This window comes from Henningerozyma blattae, chromosome 2, assembly GCF_000315915.1.
Source record: "Henningerozyma blattae CBS 6284 chromosome 2, complete genome".
NCBI lineage: Eukaryota > Fungi > Ascomycota > Saccharomycetes > Saccharomycetales > Saccharomycetaceae > Henningerozyma > Henningerozyma blattae.
Genome location: NC_020186.1, coordinates 1,786,977 through 1,804,769, shown reverse-complemented (window position 1 = coordinate 1,804,769; position 17,793 = coordinate 1,786,977). Strand labels below are relative to the sequence as shown.

At 32.7% G+C, this 17,793-nt stretch overlaps 10 protein-coding genes and 1 non-coding gene across 11 annotated transcripts; 6 read left to right on the top strand and 5 right to left on the bottom strand.

The window, feature by feature from the left end:
* Positions 1-290: 290 nt before the first annotated feature.
* Positions 291-731, top strand: YCH1 (phosphatase YCH1; the record flags this gene model as incomplete). Its single annotated transcript, XM_004179049.1, has 1 exon — positions 291-731. One exon carries the CDS (start codon positions 291-293, stop codon positions 729-731), a length of 441 nt encoding a protein of 146 aa, XP_004179097.1.
* Positions 732-1,179: 448 nt separating this feature from the next.
* On the top strand, positions 1,180-4,020 carry ADE3 (trifunctional formate-tetrahydrofolate ligase/methenyltetrahydrofolate cyclohydrolase/methylenetetrahydrofolate dehydrogenase ADE3; the record flags this gene model as incomplete). The annotated part of the gene is made up of 1 exon (XM_004179048.1): positions 1,180-4,020. One exon carries the CDS (start codon positions 1,180-1,182, stop codon positions 4,018-4,020), a length of 2,841 nt encoding a protein of 946 aa, XP_004179096.1.
* A 223-nt stretch (positions 4,021-4,243) lies between these two features.
* Positions 4,244-4,381, bottom strand: TBLA0Btrna22S. The gene is made up of 2 exons: positions 4,344-4,381; positions 4,244-4,289 (listed from the first exon to the last, which is right to left on the bottom strand). It is a non-coding gene; the product is annotated as a tRNA-Ser (tRNA).
* Positions 4,382-4,610: 229 nt separating this feature from the next.
* On the bottom strand, positions 4,611-5,547 carry REC107 (Rec107p; the record flags this gene model as incomplete). Its single annotated transcript, XM_004179047.1, has 2 exons — positions 4,611-5,215; positions 5,301-5,547. The coding sequence occupies 2 exons, from the start codon at positions 5,545-5,547 to the stop codon at positions 4,611-4,613; spliced, it is 852 nt and encodes a 283-aa protein (XP_004179095.1).
* A 241-nt stretch (positions 5,548-5,788) lies between these two features.
* MDE1 (methylthioribulose 1-phosphate dehydratase MDE1) lies at positions 5,789-6,517 on the bottom strand (the record flags this gene model as incomplete). Its single annotated transcript, XM_004179046.1, has 1 exon — positions 5,789-6,517. One exon carries the CDS (start codon positions 6,515-6,517, stop codon positions 5,789-5,791), a length of 729 nt encoding a protein of 242 aa, XP_004179094.1.
* Positions 6,518-6,725: 208 nt separating this feature from the next.
* Positions 6,726-7,061, top strand: MVB12 (ubiquitin-binding ESCRT-I subunit protein MVB12; the record flags this gene model as incomplete). Its single annotated transcript, XM_004179045.1, has 1 exon — positions 6,726-7,061. The coding sequence occupies one exon, from the start codon at positions 6,726-6,728 to the stop codon at positions 7,059-7,061; it is 336 nt and encodes a 111-aa protein (XP_004179093.1).
* A 216-nt stretch (positions 7,062-7,277) lies between these two features.
* Positions 7,278-8,183, top strand: SER2 (phosphoserine phosphatase; the record flags this gene model as incomplete). Its single annotated transcript, XM_004179044.1, has 1 exon — positions 7,278-8,183. One exon carries the CDS (start codon positions 7,278-7,280, stop codon positions 8,181-8,183), a length of 906 nt encoding a protein of 301 aa, XP_004179092.1.
* A 172-nt stretch (positions 8,184-8,355) lies between these two features.
* TRX2 (thioredoxin TRX2) lies at positions 8,356-8,673 on the bottom strand (the record flags this gene model as incomplete). Its single annotated transcript, XM_004179043.1, has 1 exon — positions 8,356-8,673. One exon carries the CDS (start codon positions 8,671-8,673, stop codon positions 8,356-8,358), a length of 318 nt encoding a protein of 105 aa, XP_004179091.1.
* An 848-nt stretch (positions 8,674-9,521) lies between these two features.
* STU2 (Stu2p) lies at positions 9,522-12,539 on the top strand (the record flags this gene model as incomplete). Its single annotated transcript, XM_004179042.1, has 1 exon — positions 9,522-12,539. One exon carries the CDS (start codon positions 9,522-9,524, stop codon positions 12,537-12,539), a length of 3,018 nt encoding a protein of 1,005 aa, XP_004179090.1.
* Positions 12,540-14,043: 1,504 nt separating this feature from the next.
* On the top strand, positions 14,044-15,735 carry TBLA0B07520 (alpha-keto acid decarboxylase family protein; the record flags this gene model as incomplete). The annotated part of the gene is made up of 1 exon (XM_004179041.1): positions 14,044-15,735. The coding sequence occupies one exon, from the start codon at positions 14,044-14,046 to the stop codon at positions 15,733-15,735; it is 1,692 nt and encodes a 563-aa protein (XP_004179089.1).
* Positions 15,736-16,207: 472 nt separating this feature from the next.
* Positions 16,208-17,446, bottom strand: TBLA0B07510 (uncharacterized protein; the record flags this gene model as incomplete). The annotated part of the gene is made up of 1 exon (XM_004179040.1): positions 16,208-17,446. One exon carries the CDS (start codon positions 17,444-17,446, stop codon positions 16,208-16,210), a length of 1,239 nt encoding a protein of 412 aa, XP_004179088.1.
* Positions 17,447-17,793: the final 347 nt, after the last annotated feature.

Sequence of the window (17,793 nt, the reverse complement as noted above, 5' to 3'; positions counted from 1 at the left end):
AAGTGTATATATTTAAGTACTTATTAATAGGACAAGATCTTACCGAATCTTAGTGTCACAGTAAGGAATTTCCATTAATTGTTAAGATTAATTTCTTTTTCAATTACATTATCCGTTTTGAAATTTGTAACGGGAAAGGGGAGGCGAAAAGGAAGTTTGAAAAATTAATTCGATGCCTTTAGGGAATAAACAAATGCAAAATACAAGGGTTAATAAACAATTATTATAATACATCATCATACCACGACGTATATCAATTTTACAAGGCAGGACCGCAAGCACAGTTAGACATGCAAAGAAGTATCTCGAACATCAAGTATATTGACGCACACACTTTGAGCAAATGGATTCTATCCTCATCGATTAGTAATTATCAGGTCATCGATGTAAGAGGCTCAGATTATATCGGCGGTCACATCCACAATTCTTGGAATGTCCCATACAGGAAAATGAACCATGATACGTTACAAGAATTGATTGTCAAAGTCGATAAACAAACTGAACTCGATTCACACAAGCCATATAATGTCATATTCCATTGCGCTCATTCCCAACAGAGAGGCCCCTCTGCAGCATTAAAGTTCCTCAGACTCTTGAGTGACGAACAACTGAGTTATATAAACGTGATGATTCTTCGTGGAGGGTTTGTCAACTGGGCGTACGAATACGGTAAGAACAACCAATTGACTGATGACTTCGTTGCTGACCTCTGGACCACCTCCTCTACATAGCTCACATAATAGCAATAGCAATGGCAATAGTAATAGCAATAATACTCCAACACCACGTGCTATCACGTTTCGTGATAGCACGTGAAATGTGACCTCTTTTTTTATACTTTTACTTCTGCAATTTGACTCGTGATGCGTGATATTTTCCTCATTTAGAAATGCGGAATGTAATTATTTTGGATAAAAAAAGCCGTCTAATTTCTCGACTCGGATGATTGAATTATTGAATTCGCCCTATTTATACTATTTATAAGGACAACTAGGAGATGAGAGGATCTAGGATGAGATTTGCAGATCGTGCTTTTGGGGGGTATTTCATTTTTTTTACCTGGGCCTATCTCTATCTTAACTACTATAAATCTTGATTACTGTTTTTTTTATTTTATTTTGTTTTGTTTCCTATATCTTAATTCCTACTACAATGTCCAAGTGGCAAAGTTTATTTAAGATGAGTGCCGAATTGAAAGAATTGTATAAGAATAAGTTGATTGATGGGAAGAAACATGCAGCCAGCATCCGTTCTGAGATCAAACGTAATATTGAAACTTCCAATATCAAACCCACATTGGCCATTGTTCAAGTTGGAAACAGACCAGACTCTAGTCTATATGTCCGTATGAAGAAAAAATCTGCTGCAGAGTCTGGAATTAAGGCAGTACATCATCTCTTGTCTGATTCTGTGTCTCAAGAAAGTTTGCTCACTTTAATTGATTCATTGAATAATAATAATAAAGTTAACGGTATTATCGTGCAATTGCCATTACCAAAACATTTAAATGAGGATGAAATTACAGAAAGAGTCATCACTTCCAAGGATGTGGATGGGTTTGGTCCAGATAACATTGGTGAATTGCATCGTCGTAACGGTGTTCCATTGTTTGAACCTTGTACTCCAAAGGGGATTATTACACTTTTGGATCGTGAAAATGTTCAAATTAAGGGGGCCAATGCTCTAGTCATCGGTAGATCCGATATCGTAGGTGGTCCAGTGGCTGCTTTATTACAAAAGAGAGATGCTACAGTTACCATTGCCCATTCTAAGACTGATCATGCTACTTTGGTTAATTTCATTAGAAACGCAGATATTATTGTTGTAGCTGTAGGTGTGGCTAATTTCTTATCTGAAGAATTATGGAAGGAAGCTGATAATACAAGAAACCCTGTTATTATCGATGTAGGTACTAATTATATTCCAGATGAGACCAAAAAATCAGGTTCCCGTTGTGTAGGTGATGTGGATTTCAATAATGTTATTCCTAATGTTAGTAAAGTTACTCCAGTTCCAGGTGGCGTTGGTCCAATGACTGTGGCTTGTCTATTACAAAATACATGGATTGCTGCAAAGAGAGCTGCTTCTAAATATGATACAGGTTTAAAGACTTTATCTCCAGTACCATCAGATCATGAAATTTCTCGTCAAGCTATTCCAACTGAAATTACTCAAATTGCATCCATGGCTAAAGTACCCAGAGCTCGTATTATTCCTTACGGTTCTACAAAGGCAAAGATTGATATATCTTATTTGAAAAAAATTAATAAACCTCCAGTGAAAAGAGGGAAATATATAGTCGTTACTGGTATAACTCCAACACCTTTGGGTGAAGGTAAGAGTACAACTACAATTGGTCTTGCTCAAGCTTTAGGTGCTCATTGTAATCAATTAGCCATTGCTACTGTTCGTCAACCTTCAATGGGCCCAACATTTGGTGTTAAAGGTGGTGCTGCAGGTGGTGGATATGCGCAAGTTATTCCAATGGAAGATTTCAATTTACATATGACTGGTGATATTCATGCTGTCGCTATGGCAAACAATTTATTAGCTGCTGCTATCGACACAAGAATCTTCCACGAATCTACCCAAACCGATGCCGCCTTATTTAAAAGATTGTTGAAAACTGATAACAATGGTAAAAAGATCTTGGATCCTGTTTTATCAAGAAGATTGGCAAAATTCAATATTCAAAAGACTAATCCTGATGATTTGACTCCAGAAGAAATTACAAAATTGGTTAGATTAGATATAGATCCAAATTCCATCACTTGGAAACGTGTCGTTGATATTAATGATAGATTTTTGAGAAAAATTACCATTGGTCAAAATGCAACTGAAAAGGGTTTAACAAGAGAGACTGGGTTTGATATTGCTGTTGCATCGGAATGTATGGCCATTTTAGCCTTAGCTACTTCTTTAGATGATTTACGTGAAAGATTAAGTAAGATTGTTATTGGTAGTTCCAAAGATGGTTCTCCAATTACTTGTGATGATATTGGTTGTGCTGGTGCAATGACTGCCTTATTAAAGGATACTATCAATCCAAATATGATGCAAACTTTGGAGAAGACACCTGTCTTAGTTCATGCTGGTCCTTTTGCCAATATCTCTATCGGTGCTTCTTCTGTCTTGGCTGATAAATTAGCTTTGGATTTAACTTCCGTTAAAGAAGGTGAAGATTCTAATTCCAAGCCAGGCTATGTCATCACTGAAGCAGGTTTCGATTTTACTATGGGTGGTGAAAGATTCTTAAACATCAAGGCAAAAACTTCAAACATTATTCCAGATGTAGTTGTTATTGTTGCTACAGTTCGTGCTTTGAAAGTTCATGGAGGTGGTGCTCCAATTAAACCAGGCGCTTCTTTACCAAAGGAATATAAGGAAGAAAATTTGGAAATCTTAGAAAAGGGTTGTTCTAATTTAGTGAAACATATTCAAAATGCCAAATCATTCAATTTACCAGTTGTTGTAGCTGTTAATAGATTTAGTACTGATACTGATACTGAATTAGAATTGGTTAAAAAAATCTCTGTGGAAGCCGGTGCTTCAGATGCTATCATTGCCAACCATTGGGAACAAGGTGGTGAAGGTGCTGTTGATTTAGCTCGTGGTATTATGGAAGTTTGTGAAAATGAATCAAATCAAAACTTTAAATTTACTTATGACTTGAATTCAAGCATCGAAGAAAAAATCGATACCATTGCTACCAAAATGTACAACGCTAAAGATGTTGAATTTTCAGATTTAGCAAAGGAAAAATTACAATTATACAAGTCTCAAGGTTATGATAAGTTACCAATTTGTATTGCAAAGACTCAATATTCTTTATCCCATGATCCAAACTTGAAAGGTGTTCCATCAGGCTACACACTACCTATCAGAGATATTAAAGCTGCAGCAGGTGGTGGTTACTTATTTGCATTGGCCGGTGATATTATGACTATTCCAGGTTTACCAACCCGTCCAGGTTATATGAACATTGAAGTGGTAGATGGAGAAATTGAAGGTATGTTTTAATTCAGATGAAGTTCAACAGACGGTAATTTTTTTTTAATGACACGTATATATAGTTACTTCTAATTATTCTATATTTTTATAATAATTTATTGATACATTTATGTTTATTTGTTCCCAGACCTAGTGCGCTAGAACTAGCATAACAAGCTATTTTAGCTCTTTATTAAATTAAATAAAAAAGCTCAATATAGTGATTGCAAATATTATTTGTGAAAAAAAAAATCGACATCAGCAGGATTTGAACCTGCGCGGGTAAAACCCAAAAGATAACCGAATCTTTACTACAAGAGCACCCTCAAAATAAGGGGTCCTAATGGTATTACATTCGAGTCTTTCGCCTTAACCACTCGGCCATAATGCCATAATATTCTCATTGAATGTCAATATCTATTTGAATCCTTCAAATGGTTGAATTCTAACTAGTCTTCCTACCTAATTGGGTAAACATTTTGCTTGTTATATATAACAAAGCAACCCAGAATAATATCGCGTCTCGGTAATTTTGAACTTTCTTTAGGCCACTTGTTAATTAAAAAATAGCATAGGCAACAAAGGACAAAAAAATAGGTTGAGAATTATTTGAAATACAATTACATCTCAACTTCTTCCCAAGGAATAATAGTTCTGGAACCACGAATTCTGAAATCTCTTCTTCTCTTTTGGTTTGGCGAACTCATTGGACCAGGCTCATTATTAGGTCCGGGTGATATAGCAATTTCAAAATCACTATCGTTTTCAATAGTAGTTCCTTGTAACATATCATCATTAGAACTAATTATTTTACGAATTTTAAAAGGCATATCTCCAGTTTTTAGCAATCTTTCTCTTATATCTTGATGATCCTTTTTCAATTGTTGATGGCATTTTTCGTTTTCATTATTTTGTGTCCTCAGCAACTCTTCCAAAGCACTTTGTCTTATGGATAAATCTTCAAGTGATTTGTTCATACTAAATAATATAGTTGTTACATTTGAAAGTTGATCATTTACAGATTTGACTGAATTTTCCATAAGAGTAAATTTTTTTGTAATTTCTTCAAATATTTTACCGAATTTTTCCCCCTCTTCCTTATGATTTTTTACATCTTTTAATTCAATAATTGATTTGGCAATTTCATCCAATTGAGCTGAAGAGATTTTTGCTTTTTGTTGATCAATAACTCTTGTACTTAAATCCATTAAAACATCAAAAATACCTTTATATATATGTTCAAGTTTCTTGTTAGTAAAATCTGATTACGAAAAAAAAAAAAATTTTTTTAGTAAATCATTTGTACATACTTTTAATTTCCTTTGGATCAATTAATTTGTCTTTGAAATCATCAAACTTATTACTTAAAACATTACTACATCTTCGTACTTCCCTGGATAATGAAGAAGATTTTTCTCTGAGATCTACACTTTCTAATTCTAATTTACTTGCCCATGTAAGGATCTGCTTATCAGATTCTGTTAATTCTGGAGTTTCACTATTTAAAGTGGGCTTTTGTGGTGATATTGTTGTTGAACTAGTTTGATTTGAATCCATACTTTTTATTTTTACACTAATTTTTGGTTTTTATTTTTTTTTTAAAGTAGTTTAATTGGCAATTGAAAAGAAAATCTTTAGTACTTTTTTTTATATTAATGCAGATCATTTTTTTTTTAACAAGTTTAATTTAATTTTACGCGGCTAAAAATTTAATATATAAATAATAATTTCGGAGTTTCTTTTTTTAAAATATGAAAAAAAACACTGAACTAAAAACATGCAATGATATTTATATGATCTATAAAGACAGGTTTAAATATTTCTTTTCTTCACCTATATTACAATCCGGTGGAATTCCCAATTTGTACATTTTAACAGCTAACTCCATTAAATAATCAATAGCTTCATTATAAATTTTTGCCTTATCAATAGTTGGACCCCAAATAAAAATTCCATGTCTTCTAACAATGACAGCTACTGTATGAGGGTATTCTTGGAAAGTCTTTTCCAAATCATCAAGTAATTGATCTTCATGAGCCATGTTTTCAATAATTGGAATCTTTAAAGTATCAAAATATGATAGCGCTATAGGCTTGCCTGTTTCAGGACAAACCTTATCACTTGGAATAGCTTTAATCTGTTCGACGTTTGCTATTCTAAACTCATTTTTAAAGATTAAAGAACACATGACAGCGTGTTGTGAATGAGTATGAATAATTGCACCAGATTTTTTATTTTTATAACAAGATAAAAATAAAGGAGTACAAGCACTTGGTTTATACAATTGTGGTTGGCGAAGATATTTTGTGGCAGTTGGATCCATTACAAATAAATCTTCTGGTTTCATTTTTTCCTTTTGAACACCTGATGGAGCTATGTATAAATTATTTGAAATTGGATGTTTGATGGAAATACCACCACCTGTCCCAGTACACCAATTATTATAATAAAATTGATGGCATAATGAACATATCAAGTTTGCAGGGTGATTGGGATCAGTTGATTTGATCAAATCTTCAGAATTCATCTTTGAAGTTCTTGCGATGAGATCCTAAGAAAAATATATATATATATATATATTTATACATTTTTTATATTTTTCATAAGCTTATTATAAAGATTTCGGATCTTTTAAGAAAAAATGAAAAAAAAACTGTTTAAAATAATGAATAAGGGTTGCTTCAATAAGAGCTAATTAAATAAAACAAAATAGTATATGGAATATCAAATTATCAATGGGACAAATAAATACTGAAAATTTGTTAAGACAACTGCCCTTAATTAATTCCAAAGGAGTAGGCTTCCCACAAGAATCAGTTGTATCTAAATTAAATGAAGGTCAAACACAAACACAAGGACAAATTCAAACGTTGAATTTAAATCGATCAGTGAATACAAAGGAAATGTTTGAACCATGGTATAAAGAGTGTGATGAATTAAAAAATAGATTGGAAAAGGATATACGAGAGGGTGAAACTTTCCATGATTGGTATAAGGAGAAATATTTGAATAAGATCCCACCTGGTTTACTTGATGGACAAATGAATGTATTAAGTCCGAGCAAGAAGTAAATACCATTAATAAAATATAAATATGTATACATACGTTTATAGTAATTAATTTTGCATCACAATATTGATTTGACTCTTTTAATTGGTATTGAAAATAATTCCGAGCCCACGCGTCTCTAAAATATATAAACTAATAATAAATTTCAACGATATTTTCTTTCAGCTAAAAAAAAAATCAAACTATAGTCAAAACCATAACAAAAGGATAGAGGCCAAATGAAATACGTTGCTACTGTAATTGCTAAAGGTGATACTTTAAACCAACAAGTAATTTCTCAGATCCAAACCGATCTAACAAAACATTTTGAAATTAAAGATGTTTCAATTAAAAGCATCGATAATAAAGCTAGTGATATTTTCTTTAGCATCGAATATTCCTCTGTAAATGTCAAAGATACCTTCCAAAAAGCTCATATTTTCGATCAATACAACAATCAAGATATCAATTTGATCATTCAACCTGATAATGAACATCGTTTTAAAAAACTTGTTGTGTTTGATATGGACAGTACATTAATTTATCAAGAGGTCATTGAATTGATTGCCTCCTATGCTGGCGTAGAACCTCAAGTGAAAGCCATTACTGATTTAGCCATGAATAACGAGATCGATTTCAAAGAATCACTTTCGAAACGCGTTGGCCTGCTAAAAGGGTTGAAGATCGACACCCTTTATGCAGTTATTAAGAAACAATTAAAGATCACTAATGGTGTTGCTGAATTGAGTCAATTGCTAAGGGAAAAAAACGTAAAATTGGCAGTTGTAAGTGGTGGGTTTATTCAATTTGCAGAATATGTGAAAAATGAATTGAAATTTGATTTCGCATTAGCCAATGAATTAGAAATGGATGGAAAAACCGGTGAGTTGACTGGTAATTTAATTAATAAGGATTCCATTGTTGATGGTGAATGCAAGGCTAAGACTATCAAACAATTATGTGATGAATACAAGATTGATATCCAAGATAGTTTAATGATTGGTGATGGTGGCAATGATCTATTAGGAATGAAAACTGCAGGGTTTGGGATTGCATGGAATGCTAAGCCCACTGTTCAAATCCAAGCACCATCCAGGTTGAATAGTAGTAGTATGTATGATGTCAGGTATATTCTTGGATTGTAATCGCATGTATATAAATAGAATTTTGAAAGGAAAAATAAAAATCAAAAAAAAAAAAGAGAACCAAAAAACGGTGCAACTGCAATTATTGTATTAGTATATTAGTGTTATATTATAGATTTATAGAAAGTAAAAAAAACATAATAGTATTAGTATTATATAAAAATTACAACATTTAGATGTTAGCAGCAATGGCTTGCTTCACACCGGCTGGGTTGGCACCAACGATTCTGGAGATTTCTCTACCGTTCTTGAAGAACAAGAAGGTTGGCATGGCAGTGACTTCGTTGTTTTGAGCAGCTTCTGGAACCAAATCAACATCGATCTTGTAGAAATCGGCTTGAGTGTATTCTTGACTGAATTTTTCAACCATAGGGGAGACCATCTTACAAGGTCCACACCAGGTGGCGTAAAAATCGACAACGATCAATTTGTTACCAGGGGTAGCAATGGCATTTTGGAAATCTTGGTTGTTTTTTAGATCAGTGACCATTTTGTGAATTGAATTATGTGTTTTTGAGGGGGCGAAGAGGAATGTAGTTGTTGAAGTAGATATTTAGTTATATAACTCTAGTACCAACACTCTATATTTTACAAACACACCAATCAAAAAAGTAAGGTATGTCCTTTATATAGGTCTGGATGTTAAAGTCAAGTCAAGGATCCATCGATATTATTCCCGTTGGTGTCTTGGATTACCAATTTACGACAGTTGTTAGTAATTGATAATTAATGGCCAAACTACCCGTTTGTTCGCTGACAAATGCAGGAGATTTCGAGGAATTTTGTCCACCTTGAAATTTCACTTTGAGTAATCTGAGTAGCGGAATTTGACACACGCCAATTGAAATTGAAAGTGAAATTGAAAGTGAAATTGACGTTTATTGTGATATTTGAAATTGTGTAGAAAAGAAAAAAAAAAAAAAATTACAAAATAAAAAATTCAGAAATAGGGTTAGGGCTAGGGTTAAAATACGAGCGACTAGGGTTAAAAATAGGGGTGCAAATGTATTTAGGTCATGTGATATAGGGTTTGCATTATAGGGTTACATCGAAATAGGGTTGAAATTGATAGCACGTGACCAGACGCGAAGTTGGAATGAGGCGCGAAAAATTACAATGACATTGTAAACACAAACATATATACTGTCAAACGAAATAGATGATTTGAAAATAGATGATTTGAAAATAGATGTCATTGATGAAAATTTATACAATTGATAAAACTCATTTCAAAGAGTGGAGATTTCAATCTGTTGAAGATCCACATATATACGCCAGCACACCACAGCATCCTACACACACAATACAAACACACAACACTACCTCGCTTATCCCATTATGAGTGAAAAGGCTGTGAATCAAGATGATTTCACGTCTTTACCATTAGATCAAAAATTGTTACATAAAGTTTGGAAAGCTAGAGCAGAAGGGTATAAAGAGTTGAATACTATATTAGCCAATAGTATTTCGTCGAAGAATCCTAATGATTTGTCAAATTTACCCGAGAATGTTACTCAATATTTAAATGATTCCAATTTAGTGAAAAATTGGTTATTGGATTCCAATGTTATTGCTCAGGAAAGTGGGTTAATCACATTTCTATCGTTGATTAAATTACTCATAAAGATAAATAATACCAGAGGGAAAACCATTGGTGGATCGAAAATACTATTAGATTATCAAGAGACTTGGCTCCCTGCTATAATAGAAAAATCATTACCTTCTACCAGATCTGTTACCAAATTAACTGCTCTAGATTCTATCCTGTCGTTATGTTCATTAGACAGATCAATCAAATCTACTGTAATCATACTGCTACCTTTTTTAGATAAGAAATTACCAAAACTATTAGCGGCCACATTGAACTGTCTTACAAATGTAATAGATTCATTTGGGTTTCTCAATATCAATTTCAATAACGAACCAGATATGTTAACTAATCTATTAACTCCATTAATTAAATTATCAGGTCATGCTGATAGAAACGTAAGAGCTCAATCGATGGATTTAATCGTTTCAATTTATAATAATACAGGCCAAAATATTCTTCTTTTACAAGATATTCTATTAGATCATTTGAAACCTATCCAACAAAAGGATTTGAAAAAATTATTTGATAAAAATTTAAATTCCACTAATCAGAAAAAAAAATTATTATTTCAATATCAAATTTTAGAACAATTGAAATCACAAGAAGTAGTTCAAGAATCCACATCACAAGAATTAGACGAAGATGGCGATACAATAATGACTCAAGATAATATGATACCAAACTCATCTGATTTTTTACCTGTAATGACAATCTTAAATGATTTACCTGAAAATTTTTATTCAAATATTAATTCTACTGATTGGAAATTAAGAGTGGGTTCATTACAAGAATTTTATGATTTTTTAATTAATCCCAAAAATAAAATTAAAAAATTATCAATTAAAAAAGAAAATTATACTCATCTTTTCCAAGAATTATCTTTGATTCTTAAAAAGGATAAAAATTTACAATCAATCACTATCACATCACAAATCATTTCATTCATTTTGGAAAAATTGAATCCAACATCAAAGGAAAATTCAAGATGTAAGGATTTGGTCATGGAAATCTTCCAACCGTTATTAAATAAAACAAATGAGAAAAAGCAATCCGTTATAGATTCCATCAATCATTCCATTGATTTAATTGTTATTAATTTTTATAATCCAATTTCCAAAGAAAATGAAGATCTTTTCCAAATAATCTTATCAACATTGACAAGTGCAAAGATACCACAATTGAAATTATCAATGACTTCTATCACCAATAGAATCTTGGAAAATAATCTAATTAATCCAATTGCAAAGACTTTTTTAACCAAATACCTTCAAGATGATCTTCTCCCCATAATCATCAAGATCTGTCACGAGTCTCTACCAAATATTAGAGAAGAAGGGTTTAAATGTATGGCAAATATCATGTTTATTATTGGTAAATTCGATATGAATGAACCTTTAGAAAAATTAGATAATTTAAAAGAAAAAAAAATTAACCAATATTATGATAAAATAATACCAAAACAATCATCGAAAAAATTAGAAGCAGTACCCATGCGAAAACCTTCCAACAACAACAAAGATACTACTAGTATCAGTACTTCTACCATTAGTAACAGCACTAGTAATAGTGATAGCAGTGTACCATCTAAACGTGGCCCTACTTCACCTTTGAAAAAAAATAAAGATTATTCTCCTAAATCCTCAAGAGTTACTTTAACCACTCAATCATTATCAACAACAACAACTGCAAATAATAATAATAATAATAATAATAATAATTTATTATCATCTAATATTATTCAACCTTCCACGACAATACCAAACTCAACTTCAAATAATGTCATGGAAAATGTTCAATTTAAAAAAATTAAAAATGATTTTGAAATATTAAAGAGACAGAATAATGATTTAAACATTGAATTAAGAGAAAAAAATTCCAAAATTCATAATTTAAATGAAGAAAATTTGCAATTAAGAAAACAAATTAATAACATGACCATTAATTTACAAGATAAAGAAAATTCCATTTTAAACTTAAACTCAAAATATAATAATATATTAAAGAAATTAAATTCCCTTGAATCTGAATTTAAAAGGTATAAACAATCACATCCACCAACAACAACCATCTCTGCATTATCTTCAACAACCCATTCCGCATATACTTCTAGTAGACACTCAAGAAATAATAGTGTCACAAGCGAAGATTTGCCTCCAAGAGTCAATTCTTTAAGAATTAATAGTGTTGACGATTATTCAACTAATAATAATAATAATAATAATAATAATAATAATAATAATAGTAATAATCATGCAAATAATTATGAACAATTATCAACTACGGGCTCGCCACATATTTCATCACATATGCATATACCGTCCCATCTCCAACCACCATCTCCTTTACAACAACCTTCTAGATATCAAACAAGAAATAATCATTTAGATTTGAATCAGCCTCCATCTATATCATCAGGTATATCATCTGCATCTTCATCAACTATACCAAACTTGCATGCACGTAGTGCTCCACCACCACAATCCCTTGGATACAACAGTCCAAGCCGACAAAGTAGTGCTCCATTTTCACCTTTGGCACAAAGAAGAAGCAATACAAACCCTTCGATTTATATGTCCTCAACTGATAGTCGACAAGATAATAACGAAATAGATACAGAAGATACCGCATCAGCTGATATAAATAGTACTATTATCAACGAAGAAACATGGATGCGTGCAGCTGAAGTTACTGAGACTCTAAGAAAACGTATTGATGGGTTGCGGGTAAAAAATAAAAATATTAGCCAAACAAAGATAAATAAATAATTCGATTTAATTTAAAATATCCTTTAATGTAATTTAATACATAACTAAAAACTCGTTAACGTCTATAATATTAAATATAGCACACCTTACAGGTTAGAATATTACGTATACGAGGATAATCACAATCCTTCTGCAAGACTCAAGATATTCAAAATCTTATTTACATAATAATGTCGTTAAGAAGCTTCGTACGATTGGATAAGCATATCTTACATGGAATGATATTTTCTTGATTAATGATTTCACTTCAACATTGTCTACTGAAAATCACTACTATTATTTATTTATTTATCTTTTTTTTATCATCAAATATCTTCAATCATTATTACTGTTTTAGGTTACTCCAGAATTTTTCACCCTAGACAGAAATTTCAAAAAAATTTTCAACGGTGCACCGGGCATCCTGTTTTCGCAGATTTGGCAAAATTTCATTGGCTTCTTTTTTTTTCGAATATTGAAACTTGGAATTATTGCATATTCTATGCATAAATGCCCATAGAAACAACCGTACAAAAAGAGTAGATATTTTCTGAATAATTGCATGTTGGGTGCTCATGCTACCAAGATTTCAACGAAATTTAAGGCTTTTAACCATCGTTTCAGGCAATTACTTTGGTTTCCTGAATTTAACACGTAAATTATCACTTTTTCTACCATTTTATAAATATCAATAATGGCTTATATTCATTTATGCACCTTTCTTCCTAAATACCTTGAATATCGACGAATATATTGAAAGCTTTAAATGATATATTTTAGGAAAATTTGCGCAATTGAATCTGATTTTTTCCCACTTGGTAATATTACGTTTTCTAAAATTTTTTAATTTTTTTTTTTTCTAAAATGGCTTAATCTCTTGTAGAATTAATTTAATCTGTATTACTCGAGGGGACAGATTATGAACATTTCCTCTCATCAAACGGAGAAATCCAATCACCTTATAGCTAGGTTTATACTATATTTTTCCGCTCAACCTTTTCATTGCTTTATTAGCTTATTTTTCAATCGTTCTATTATCTATTATCAATGACTGATCCGGTTAGTATTTCCCGCACCAGGTCCATTAATTTCTTAATTCGACTATAATGTAATGGCGATTATTATTCTATTTCTCTTGATTTAACTTTAGCTTTACGTAACTTGACTATTAACCATTTCACATTTCTTTTTTCTTTGGGGTACAGCGTGTTTGCTATTACCTTAGTTAGGTGATTGTGCCGCTACTTCTCTTTGTATCAGCAGTTCCACACTTCTCTTGGTGACCCTTGTACGTGGTTATCTAACCAACAGAACTCCATACCCGATTTTTTTCTCTTGAGGTCTTCATGTATACATTACAATCATCAATTTAAATTTTTAATACATATGCAAATTCTTTGAACTAATATACTTCTTCATATATAAGTGGGTATAACAAACTTATACTGACTCACAATTTTTTTCCTTAATTATGTTTTTCTCTTAACATTTTTAATACCCCAGGCATTAAACACATAATCACACAATGGCTGAAATTACTTTAGGTAAATATTTATTCGAAAGATTGAACCAAGTTAAAGTCCAAACCATCTTTGGTTTACCAGGTGACTTCAACTTATCTTTATTAGATAAGATTTACGAAGTCCCAGGTATGAGATGGGCTGGTAACGCTAACGAGTTGAACGCTGCCTACGCTGCCGATGGTTACGCAAGAATCAAGGGTATGGCCTGTTTGATCACCACTTTCGGTGTTGGTGAATTATCTGCTTTGAACGGTATTGCTGGTTCTTACGCTGAACACGTCGGTGTCTTACACGTTGTTGGTGTCCCATCCTTATCCTCTCAAGCTAAACAATTATTGTTACATCACACTTTAGGTAACGGTGATTTCACTGTTTTCCACAGAATGTCCGCTGAAATTTCTGAAACTACTGCTATGATCACTGACATTGCCACTGCCCCAGCTGAAATTGATAGATGTATTAGAACCACCTACGTTAAGCAAAGAACTGTTTACTTAGGTTTACCAGCTAACTTGGTTGACTTAACTGTCCCAGCTTCCTTATTGGAAACCCCAATTGACTTATCTTTGAAACCAAATGATGCTGAAGCTGAAAACGAAGTTATTGAAACTGTTTTGGAATTAGTCAGAGAAGCTAAGAACCCAATCATCATTGCTGATGCTTGTTGTTCTAGACACGATGTCAAGAGTGAAACTGAAGAATTGATCAACGCTACTCAATTCCCATCTTTCACCACCCCAATGGGTAAAGGTTCCATCAACGAAAGACACCCAAGATTTGGTGGTGTTTACGTCGGTACCTTATCTAGACCAGAAGTTAAGGCTGCTGTTGAATCTGCCGATTTAGTCTTATCTGTCGGTGCTTTATTGTCTGATTTCAACACTGGTTCTTTCTCTTACGCTTACAAGACCAAGAACATTGTTGAATTCCATTCTGACCACATCAAGGTTAAGAACGCTACTTTCCCAGGTGTTCAAATGAAATTTGTCTTACAAAAATTAGTTTCTAAGATTGGTGCTGCCATCAAGGGTTACAAACCAGTTGCTGTCCCAGCTGGTATCCCAGCCAACAAAGAAGTTCCAGCCAACACTCCATTGAAACAAGAATGGTTATGGAACCAATTAGGTAACTTCTTACAAGAAGGTGATATTGTCTTAACTGAAACCGGTACCTCTGCTTTCGGTATTAACCAAACCACTTTCCCAAAGGATACCTACGGTATCTCTCAAGTCTTATGGGGTTCAATTGGTTTTACTGGTGGTTGTGTTTTAGGTGCTGCTTTCGCTGCTGAAGAAATCAACCCAAATAAGAGAACTATCTTATTCATTGGTGATGGTTCTTTACAATTAACTGTTCAAGAAATCTCCACTTTGATCAGATGGAACTTGAAACCATACTTATTCGTCTTGAACAACAACGGTTACACCATTGAAAAGTTGATTCACGGCCCAACCGCTCAATACAATGAAATCCAAGGCTGGAACCACTTACAAATCTTACCAACCTTCGGTGCTAAAGATTACGAAGCCTTAAGAGTTGCTACTACCGGTGAATGGATCAAGTTGACCACTGACAAGGCTTTCCAAAAGAACTCCAAGATTAGAATGATCGAAATCATGTTACCAGTTATGGACGCCCCATCTAACTTGGTTGCTCAAGCAAAGTTAACTGCTGCTACTAACGCTAAACAATAGGCTGTTTAATGTTTCAAATTTTGTTTTCATTTCATGTTTTTTTACGTCTACCTATTCATATCTAAATTATATAACGAACTTAAAATTTCTATATCGCATAATCCAAGGGACTATGTAAAACTTCTCTTAACTCCAAGAGAAATTTGCGTATTCTATTTCAAATATCACAAATCTCAATTTGTTCAGTCACTTCTAACTACTTTATCATATAGTAAAGAAGTTTCTGCGACTTAACTTCTCTTAAATACAATTGAAAAAAGATAAATCTTGTTTTATTTATTTTACTTCGCAGAATAATTTGCTAAACTTTGACTTTACATTGAGATCTAACTTTTTTGAAAGCTATCTAGAAATTTTAATGAAAACCTGTACGAAGTTCACCCAAACAAAAATGTGAATAAATGTAAAAATTTTTAGATATTCTTTTATAAAAACCAATATAATACAATAAAAATGAAGTCTATCTATATAACTAAGCCGTACTTCTTGGAGCTATTTTAAAACTTAATATATCGTTTTTACCAGGTTCAACAACAGCTTCCTCACTAACTCTTATACCTCCAACAGTCTCAATAGCAGCTATAGTAACTTCACCACCCATTATATATCTACTAACCTTACCTACTGGAGTACCCTTCTTAACTAAGAAACAATCTCTAAATACATTAGTACCGTTACCACCAGTAAATGTTTGAATATTTTTAACTGTGTAGACTGGTATCAGACCCAAAACATCTGTTGCTGCTTGTAATACTTGAAGAACACCTGTCGAGCCGAAACGATAAAGTACCAAATCTCTAATATTTTCTATTCTATTTAATAGTTTTTCATCTAATTCTTTTAAATTCTCTGGATCATCTTCAAAAGTATCAACAAATTCTGTACCTTCTTCATAATGAATAAAACCTTGCTTTTTCAATTTTCTTAAAAACACTTCTGTAATTGCACTTGTTAATACAGCTTTTGTATCTGGATATTTCATCATAATTTTAGAAACATTCTTATCAGCATCGGGATGATCCATTTTATTCAATGCTAGAACCGTTGGGAATTTCTCCATCATGAATGATTTGACAACTTTTGTAATCCACTCATCATCCCATTCTTCCAAAGGTGGTAAATCTTCAATTCTTGCTAAAGCTTTCTGAATCATTGTAGCTTGAGAACCATAACCACCGAATTGAGCTTGTAAAGTGTCGACCGCAGAAGATTTAGTAGCAGTATGTCTACGCACAATAGAACCCCATCTTTTCTTAAGATTACCTTCGATCCAAAGTCTAATTTCATCTTGCAACCAAACAATATCGTTTAAAGGATCATAACCTCTTGTATTTTTACCTTCTGCATCTGTCGTACCACTTACATCTACAACATGAATCAAAGCATCTGCATGTCTCAGATCATCTAAGAATTTATTACCCAAACCTCTACCTGAATGGGCACCTGGAACTAAACCTGCAACATCCAATAACATAACAGGAATGTGTCTCTTACCATTGGAGCACCAACCATAGTTTGGTTTACATAGATCCTCTTTACCCACTCTAGAACAAGCACAATCTACCTGGAGATAACCAGTAGCTTTATTAGGTTCGATAGTAGTGAACGGAAATGCACCAACTGCAGCAGCAGCATCTGTTAAGGAATTCAAAGTAGTAGATTTACCAGAAGATGGCTTTCCCACAATACCAATTAATGGATCTCTAGGCATATTTAAAATTTAGCGAAAGTATACTCTTGTAGATATCAACAAGTTCTTTCTGTTTGAAGTAGCTTCAAAGGTTAAACTAGGTGTGATAAAATATTTCAATGTTTATATTTTTTTTTCAATCTCGAACTCATCGCGACTCAATTCAAGCTCGGAATGATGAAAAACTATATAAGTAGCAAGTTAAAGAGTCCTAATACATTTTGTATTTGTTGATTGTAAGAGATGGTCCTAATCTCTAATGGCAGAAAAAAGTTCCAGCTTCTTAATTTAGTATCTTTTACTATGTTCTGATGGCCTAGCGAGTTCAAATCTATTTCATTTGTGGAAAAAAAATCAAGACAAATACC